General features: G+C 37.8%; 2 protein-coding genes across 2 annotated transcripts; both read right to left on the bottom strand.

The window, feature by feature from the left end:
* Positions 1-3,758: 3,758 nt before the first annotated feature.
* Positions 3,759-4,349, bottom strand: LOC105967917 (uncharacterized). Its single transcript, XM_088815156.1, has 2 exons — positions 4,001-4,349; positions 3,759-3,910 (listed from the first exon to the last, which is right to left on the bottom strand). Exons 1-2 carry the CDS (start codon positions 4,347-4,349, stop codon positions 3,759-3,761), a joined length of 501 nt encoding a protein of 166 aa, XP_088671282.1.
* A 1,228-nt stretch (positions 4,350-5,577) lies between these two features.
* Positions 5,578-6,671, bottom strand: LOC148771634 (PKS-NRPS hybrid synthetase cheA-like). Its single transcript, XM_088815155.1, has 2 exons — positions 6,630-6,671; positions 5,578-6,159 (listed from the first exon to the last, which is right to left on the bottom strand). Exons 1-2 carry the CDS (start codon positions 6,669-6,671, stop codon positions 5,578-5,580), a joined length of 624 nt encoding a protein of 207 aa, XP_088671281.1.
* Between the last annotated feature and the right edge of the window lie 3,185 nt (positions 6,672-9,856).

Genomic DNA, 9,856 nt, shown 5'->3' with positions numbered 1-9,856 from the left:
CCGGCTCGTCTCATTTACACCCCTAGATGAAAGTCACCATTCTCTAGAGAACACGTAATTCGAAGAACCCAATATACATATTTTTACATGTTATGATGACGTGAAATGCTTTTTGGGGTCTGAAATTTGCTATTTGCAACTCATTCCCCAAAAAACACTTCTCTCTCTAAAAAAAAAAGCTAACTCTCCCTAAAAAAAACAAATTCCAAAAATTCGAATTGAAGCAAAATCAAGCCAAATTCATCCAAATTTGCAGGTTTGTTCAACTCCTAAACGTTTTAATTGCATTGGGTAGGAAATTTTGGGTGTAATTGCATGTTAAACAGCCCTAAAAATCGAAAATTAGGGCTGTTTTTTGTTGGAAATTTCGCATATTGAACGCCCAAACCGGGCGTTCACCGGTATTTTTCACGCCCGGTTTGGGCGTGAAAAATACTCCTGAACACCCGGTTTGGGCATTCGTTTAAAGTGTGCACGCCCGGTCCGGGCGTCCGGTCTGGAAATGGGCGCCCGATTTGCGCGTTCGGTTCCGGTTTGGACGCCCGGTCTGAGCGTTCGGCAGTGTAATTTTTTTTATTTGATTTTTTTTTATAATTTCAATTTTACTTATTTCAATATCTTTTTCTTTTATAATTTCAATTTTACTTATTTCTATATTTTTTTTGTAATTTCAATTTTACTTATTTCTATTTTTTTTAATAATTTCTATTTTACTTAGTTCTATATTTTTTTTATAATTTCATTTTTACTTATTTCAATATTTTTTTTAATAATTTCAATTTTACTTATTTCAAATATCTCTTATATTTGCAGGATGTCTATTTGCATTAAAAAACTGAAAATGGGAAAAGGAAAGGGGCCTATGATTCGTTTCCCTGCGGATCCGATGGAAGAATCTACTGCACAACGAGAGGGTAGAACACATAACCGAAAGGTTACTAGTTCTACGCGGCGTGGCGAAAGAACAGTTATTTTTAAACAACCACGTGCACTTGCGGCGATAGAGGCGGAAGCGGAGGCCGAGGCGGAGATGAATGCACATATGGATCCGCAGGAGGACGAGGATGATGCAGGAGTTCGTTTTCAGGGGCAGTATCATTTTCCGACTCCTGATTTTCCATTAGATGACGATGACGAGGACGATCCGACTCCGCCTCCTACTTTGACTAGAGCTGCTACTACTTCCGGTGGTTCTACTCCTGTCGAAAATCCTAAATCTCGCCCCGCTCGGAAATCTAAGGTTCCTTCTTAACCTTGGCGGTTGACTGGCCGGGCGCCCGGTGGACCTGAGATGCCTGAGTTAATTCCGAGTTTCGGAGCACATTTGGCCTACGACATTTGGGAGGGAAAGGTAATACCTATTAATTTTAATAAATTTTATTTAAAGTGTTTATACTTGATTGTGTAATAATTAAATTAAATATATATTGAACAGGCACGGCATATGCTTAAGTTGCGGTCGCACGCCAAGTCGACTTGGTCGGGCCCCATCGATGCTCGTTTTGTTGCACTACTAGAGAGAACGAGCTTGTATCACTTGCGTGCTTGTTCTCTCCCTCAGCACAATAATCCACTTATCGAGGCTTTTATTGAGAGATGGCAGCCAAACACAAACACCTTTAATATGCCGTTCGGAGAGATGACAATTACTCTCCACGATGTGCATTACATAATGCATTTGCCAGTTAGTAGACATCGCCCTAACACTAACATGGATAAGGCACAGGCGATTGAGGCAGGTGCGAGAGTGTTTGGTATTGACGATGCACTTATGGAGCAGTGGTGGTACGGTGGTGGCCCCCGGTTAGATGAGTTGGATGTGATGTACAATAATAATTCTACGTTTCCACCCGAGTTTCGCGTACGAGCATATATCGCTTACTTGCTCGGAAAACTGTTGTTCGTCGACAAAAGTGGATCGAAGGTGAAAGCAGATTTTTTTCCCACTTTTAGAGTACATCGATCAGATTCTCGAGTATTCTTGGGGTTCTGCTACACTGGCCTTTTTGTACCGACAGTTGGGTATGGCTTCGCGAGCTGAGGCTGCGCAGATTTGTGGTTGTCTGACGCTGTTAGAGGTACTTTTTAATTTTTATTAATCAACGAACTGTTTTGTTAATAAGTTTCGTTGTTATGTTTAACATTCTGTATTATTATTCATGTAGTGTTGGATATATGAGTATTTTTTGTGCTCCGGCCTCCGATGGTTAATGCACATGTACTGGGGGAACCGTGGTGCAAAAGGTGGCAGGTGACACATCATATCCCTAAGGACGAAGATATAGTTGTCGAGTACCGTCGAGGCCTTGATTCCATGCGTGCATCAGATGTAAGTGACAAGTTTAAATAATTTAATATTTATGTATTTACTTTTTTTTATTAATACATGCCTATTGATACAATAGGTCAATTGGACGCCATTTGGGTTGAATGTGGCACGTGATGTTGAGAAGACCGTCCATCACGGGACTATTCGTTGGATGGATACAGTCGAGCCTTACATGCCCGATAGAGCACTGCATCAGTTCGGCTTTGTTCAGATTATTCCTGCCCCCCCCCCCCCCCCCCCCCCCTATTCTTCCGCTTCAAGGTGCTAAGATGGAGAGAAAATTAACATCTTACAAAGTTGACTACGAGTCTTGCGATCAACTTTGGAGTATCCCCCACGTGCACATGCTTGATCGAGATTATTATTGTCGTTTAGCGTCTCCGGCTTGGGAGTCGGACGAGCGTTATTTGCCGTGGTATCTCGACCGCACCCACCCCCGTATAGATCCTAGTTTCGAGCCGGTGGAGAGAGCGGAGCCATCTACAGTTCCGTTTGTATACGACATCACCCGAGTGTTGCATCCATACTTTTACGATCACTTGCCTCCACCGACTATTCCAGGATATCGCTCCATACCCGATGATTTCTTCAGGACGATCCAGGATATGTGCACCCCGTTTGCTGAGTATTTACAGTTGCAGCGTCCTGATATAGATGTTGATGACGAGCATGATGCGGGAGACTCACCGGTGCGACATTCTCAGGGCAGACGTCGGACGAGGTATACTTAGATGTTGTTTTCGTTTCAGATTTGATAATGATGTTGGATTGTTGTTTGCTATTCGGATTTGATAATGATGTTGGATTGTTGTTTTCTTTTCGGATTTGATAATGATGTTGGATAAATAAAGGGTCAAAATTGTGTTTTGGGTACGTTTTGATGAATTGGATAGATAAAGGGTCAAAACTATATTTTTGGAAAAAAATGATTTATTGTGTTTTAGGTACAAATTGATGAATTGGATGAAACAGTGAAAAAATGGTCAAAACTGCAATTTTGGAATAATAGCCCAGACGGCCGTTCGGGATTCCTAGGCAGTCTCTGCCTGTGGGACGGCCGTCCGAGGTATATACTTACATCTCGAACGGCCGTCCCACAGGCAGAGACTGCCTAGGAATCCCGGACGGCCGTCCGAGATTTAGGTGTATTTCTCAGACGGCCGTCAGGGCTATTATTCCAAAATTGCAGTTTTGACCCTTTATCTATCCAATTCATCAATTTGTACCTAAAACACAATAAATCATTTTTTTTCCAAAAATATAGTTTTGACCCTTTATCTATCCAATTCATCAAAACGTACCTAAAACACAATAAATCATTTTTTTCCAAAAATATATACTTAACATTATACACTTAACACATAAAAAAGTACTAAGTTCGATATAAAAAAATACTATAACACATTAAATCCAATAAAACTAAACAAAATCAAACACTATTTAGAATATCCCACGCTTGACGTCTACCTCGCAGCGCCTCTGTCAAATATGCAACACTATCATTGTTGTACCTCCGCCACTGCAAGTTAAATAGAGGAAGTGGACAATTGTCAGTCATCTTCACATACACAAAGTGACTTCCTGCCTCAAGATGCAATATAGTCATCTGATAAGATAGCTGTGAACCACCTTCGGGACCCTAGAGTGGCAAATAAGTTTGATTTCCCGAACTGCTAGCCGATAACACCAAAGCGTTGTAACATGTTGCTACGACCACGCCCATGTCCGTGATAGTCATCCACTTTTCAATTGGTGCTTGAGCGTTGTCCCAATGGGCGACTTTCGCCAACACCTGATATACATAATTACCACCACCAAAATAATCCTTGAACAAGACCTCGTTTCTTCTGATACAGTTATAAATATCCAATCTAACCTCCATCCAATCATCCTCTCCATCTTTCACTGCACACGCAACGCTTCTATAACCACAATTACCATCCCCTCGAAAGTCCGTCCATGTCACAACCTCAGGAACAAGGCAGAAATGAAGATGTCGAAAAAAATCAGGTCGGGGCATTCGTACTATTTCGGGTCCACTCACAGTCGACGAACAGCTACAATTTCTGCTTTCAGAAGATGCACCACGTCCTCTATTGCCTCGTCCTCATCCTCGTCCTCATCCTCGACCTCGTCCAGTTACGTTATCTTCATCCTGTGTGGGGTATAGTGGATACTCATGTGCTGAATTATCCCTCAGTGTGGAGTTGTTCCGCGGTCTGCCTCTCGGGTGGTCTACTACTGGTGGTTCATTTAATACCGTCTCCCCAGGATGCATTCGTTCGAAAACTACATCTGTCACATCAATGATCTCAATTTCAGACCGTTGCCGTAGCTCATCAATTAATCTGTCGAGCCGAAAAATAGCCTGTGTCCTATGATCGGAAACAGAACCAACACTTTCTTCTTGGCTACCATCCACCAAAACTGTCGTCCTCCAAAACAAGTGAACATCCTCCGCATAAAACAAATCACCTCGTGAATTCACCTTAATATCAATTTCATGTTTGCATGGGAGGCCATGAGTTGACCTCAGAAAATGAGTGCAGCTGTCTAAATCTGTCTCCAGCTCAGCGTCCAAAAGCTTCAGAGCAGCATGAGTTACAATTCCACTGGACAAAATTTTAAACACAGGCACATTAATCGTCTTAGCACGAATCCTCTTTGACTTCGCAAATTCATTCAGGATCTCATTAAGCTGATCTGTTATTTGTGAATTATATTGTGCCCAAAATGTGTCAAATCCGCATGTGGACGCATCCAACAATCTCTTCAATGCTTTATGGTTACTTTTCACCCTAATATGATTAAAATATGTTACGTTTCAATACACAAAATAGCATTAAGTTAAATATTTGTATTTAACAAAAAATAAATACCTGCTAGTCGCTGTAATGCCCAAATGAAAATATGATCCGTCCATGCACGAACAAATTTCTCTTTGTATATGATCCAAGTGTCTTGGAGGTACTCGATCAACTGTGGATAATTTGCGTACTCGTCCATCAAAGCCATGTAATTCCTATTGAAATCTTCCTCGCATAGGGATGTTACAACATTTTGCCACGGGCCACGTACGAATGCAATCCCTCGCGACTTACTATTGCCCAAACATCATGCAGCACGACGACCCACATTCATGTTAATGTGCCAAAGACATAAAAAATGATCCACGGTCGGAAATACATTCTCTAACGCCTTCAAGAGTCCTAACTCTCGATTAGTCACAATTACACTAGGTAGAGTGTTTAGGGGGTAAAGTCTTTTAAGTCTCTGCAATACCCACGTATAATGGTCTTCATTTTCATGGCGCATAAATACCACTCCAACAGTAAAATTACTACCACGGAAGTAACACCAACAATCTCCAACAAAGGCATTTTGTATTGATTGGTTTTGTAAGTACTGTCAAGTAGTATAACGTACGGAAAATTACTGAGCAATTCGACAGACTGAGGGTGAGCCCACATCAAATCAATAACTTCGTGTGTTGTTTCATCAGTACAAATCCACTTGTAATAGTTGTGCTCCTCGAGCAACCCAATCAAATGTTGCATCACTGTATGGTCACCCCTAGCTTCTTTTTTGAAATGATCCTTTGCATTGTATATTTGTTTCATATACGCATTGAGACCCAAGCCCATTTGTTTCAAGTGAGCCATAATCTTCTTCGGCGGCACATGACTTTTTGACAAATCTTTAATAATCTCCAACTCCTGTTTAGACAATGGATTCAGCCCATGCCCAGATGTATATACCGGATAATGATTATGCTTCCCATATAATATTCTGAGCTCCCATCTATCATCCAACCGTTTCACTCCCGCAACCTTAAAACCACAATGAATTTTTTTGCTACCAGTCCATCTTCTCGAGCGCGCAGTTGGGTTAGTTGATGGAGTATCTCGTTTCGCCCCAAATAGGTCACAAGTCAGGAACGTTTTATTAGGTTTAGGGCCACTTTTTATTACCAACTTTACAAAAAGATTTCTACCAACGAACTCCAGCCGTATTGTGTTCGTTTTCCTGAAAAAAACGTCAAAAGAATTAATAAAAAAGAGAAAAAAAAAAAAAAAAAAAAAAAAAAAACGGCAGGGGCCCGGACGCCCAAACCGGTTTGGGCGTGGAACAGCGGTTCACACGCCCGGTTTGGGCGTGGAACGGCGTTTCACACGCCCGGTTTGGGCGTGGAACAGAGGTTAGCACGCCCAACTTGGGCGTGTATTACTGAATCGCGCGCCCTAGTCGGGCGTTTGGCTTTTTAGTCCAGATTTTTCGAACTAAATGACGAAATTTTTACCTCGTTGTAATGTGTATCCCAATCTTCATCCAATGAGCTCATTTTTGTTCGTATATCACTTCAACAAAGATGATTTTAGGCCAAATTAGTGAGAAGAGTGATTTTGTCTAGAGAGATAAAAAAAAAAAATTGAATGAGTCGCAAACAGCAATTTTCTGAACCCAAAATGTAAGTCCCTATGATGACCAATGGATGTCTAATATAGTATTATATGATTATTTTAGACTCCAAACTACTCGAATTATTGAATATGTGTCATGTAAGCATAGTGTATACGTTTACGGGAATACGATGTATACATTATGTGTACCCCGAGTATATGTTTTTGTATGAAACCATATACGTTCACATATAAACCTCGATACTATTATTATTTTAATTTATTTTATATTTATTTTCTATGATAATAATTAACTGCATAATATTTTCTCTAATGATATTTGAACAAATTATATAAGTATTTGCATCATTTAGAGCCCGAGATGCTACCAAATTGAATGATTTACTCATATTGAGTAGAAGATGTTGAAGTATGAGTGACATTGTAGACAGAAGTGATCAATCTCTAGAAGAACACGTAATTCGATGAACTCAACATATATATATATATATATATATATATATATATATATATATATATATATATATATATATATATATATATATATATATATATATATATATGTTGAGTTCATCGAATTACGTGTTCTTCTAGAGATTGATCACTTCGGTCTATATATAGTTTAGGCGGCGGATATATGCAAGCCCATTTTTTTATTAGTTCAAGACCTCCAACATAAAAATACTAATTTACCCTTAATGAAATTTAAAATCAAATAAAAAACAAAAATCATAAAAAAAAAAAAAAAAAAAATCGGCGTTACAACGCCGATTTTGACTTGTGAAGTCGGCGTTGTGTCGCCGATTTTGTTAACAAAAATCGGTATTGTGACGCCGATTTTCGTGTACAAAATCGGTCTGGATAAACCGATTTGGGAAAACAACGAAAACACACAAAAAAATCAATTTCAATCTCAATTTTTTTTCCAAAATCGGCTAACGCATTGCAACCCAACAAGAAGTAAGCATACATTAATGTTCATCTACGCATATTTATCAAGAATCGATGCTCGATTAATATTTTTGAATTGACAAACAAAAGTTTAGTAAAAAAGACTTGTTGGTGGTGGTGGTGGGGTGATGGTGATGGTGCGGTGGAGATGGTTTGGTGGTGGTGGTGCGGTGGTGGTGGCTTGCTGATCGTCGCCGGCGGTCTAGTGGTGGTCGTGCGGCAATCTTGTGCGGTGGTCGTGCGGCAGTCTTCTGCGGTGGCCGTGCGGCTGTCGCATTCTTTTTCCGTATTCTTTTTTTATTTCTTTTGAGTTTTTTTATTTTTTGGTCTTGTACAAATAAAAAATAGAGTTTATTTGTATTTAGGTATTATTTGTGGATAAGGGTATATTCGTCCTCTTTGGTCTTGATGTAATAAAAATAAATTAGTTTAGGGGTTTGAACTAATAAATCTTTTTATGTGGGTTTGAACTAATAAAAAAATGGGCTTGCATACAACGGCCGCCTATAGTTTATTGTTGTTTTTAGAGCGCGAGATGCTACCAAATTGAATGATTTACTCATATTGAGTAGAAGATGTTGAAGTATGAGTGACATTGTAGACAGAAGTGATCAATCTCTAGAAGAACACGTAATTAGATGAACCCAATATATATATATATATATATATATATATATATATATATATATATATATATATATATATATATATATATATATATATATATATATATATATATATATATATATATATATATATATATATATATATATATATTATTGTTGTTTTTAAATATGTTTTAGAGCCATGTAATGGCCTACTAATTATTTATAAATTAAAAAAAAATCTTGAAATTTAAATATTGAAAATCATTGTATTATACCTTTTACACAAACGCATGCCTAGAGTACCGAAAAAGTATCGTCAACTGCTGTATAACGTGTATGCTATGTATCGAAAAAGTATAGTCGATGTGTGCCTCAATGTTCGCACAGTGTTATATATTCGATAAACCCAATATATATATTTTCGCACATTATGACGCATGGACGTCTAAAATCGTATTATTTGATATTTTAGACTCCAAACCATTCGATTTATGAACGTACGGTAGACAGTTAGAGTGCTCTAATCATACAATTCTTTGTAACTCCAATACAATTATTATTTCATATATATATATATATATATATATATATATATATATATATATATATATATATATATATTAATTTCTACATATTTATTAATCATATAAATCCGTATATATTTAGTTTATTGATGTTATTACGCATGTTTTAGAGCCATGTAATGGCTGCTAATTATTTGTAAATTAAAAATTCTAAACATTCTGCACAAACGGATGCATAGAGTACCGAAAAAGTTTCTTCAATTGTTATATAACGTATATTTTATGTCCCGAAAAAATATTGTCGTTGTGTGCGTCAATGATCGCGGCGGAGGGAATTGGAGGAAGAGGAGGAGGAAGAGAAAGAGAAAGAGAAAGAGGAAGAGGAAGAGGAAGAATAATACAATGAAGAGAAGCAGAGATAATGAGAATCTGGGAAAAGAATTGTCGTTATCTTTCTTGTGTTTTTTAAATTTTATTTTTTGGATAAACTTTAGAGTTGTTTGGGAACTAAAATAATTGATTGAAGTAGGAATATGGAGTGTTTGGTTCTAAGTATACTAATATATAGAAGAAGAAAAGAAATACAAAATCAATTATCGAAGGGAAAACATGTAAATTCAAGTGGGTATGGAGTGAAGTGTAAGTGAAAGTTAAAAGCAGAGAGTGCAGACAAAGAAAAAACGTATAGAGACTAAACAAAAAATGGTTTTGGGTAATAGGGAGTTATGAGCAAAAACCCCTATTTGTAATGTGCCCTAAAACTAATTGGCGTTTACGGATACAACATAAGTAAAAAAAATGTTTTATTTAATGGCACATTACAAATAAGTCCATCAATGGATACTTATTCATAAAGGGGTCCAAACAAAAAACTAATTTACAAAAGAGTCCACATATTGTCCGGGAATTTGTAAAACACTAAAATAGCCCCTCACATTTAAATATGCTCCAATTTCATCATTGAATTTAGTTTTACCTCAATTTGTCCCCAAATTTCACGAATTATTCAATTTTGACCCAAAA

This window comes from Erythranthe guttata, chromosome 3 (assembly GCF_056151865.1).
Source record: "Erythranthe guttata isolate IM_541 chromosome 3, IM_541, whole genome shotgun sequence".
NCBI lineage: Eukaryota > Viridiplantae > Streptophyta > Magnoliopsida > Lamiales > Phrymaceae > Erythranthe > Erythranthe guttata.
This window is presented reverse-complemented; position numbering and strand designations above follow the sequence as displayed.

Excerpts from the sequence above, each read along its gene's own strand:
- LOC105967917 (XM_088815156.1), bottom strand. The coding sequence starts at position 4,349 with ATGCCCCGACCTGATTTTTTTCGACATCTTCATTTCTGCCTTGTTCCT. Across the intron at positions 3,911-4,000 it reads TTTGGTGTTATCGGCTAGCA|GAAGTCACTTTGTGTATGTG; the intron begins GTTCGGGAAATC and ends ATCTTGAGGCAG.
- LOC148771634 (XM_088815155.1), bottom strand. The coding sequence starts at position 6,671 with ATGAGCTCATTGGATGAAGATTGGGATACACATTACAACGAG. Across the intron at positions 6,160-6,629 it reads GGGATACACATTACAACGAG|GTTGCGGGAGTGAAACGGTT; the intron begins GTAAAAATTTCG and ends TGTGGTTTTAAG.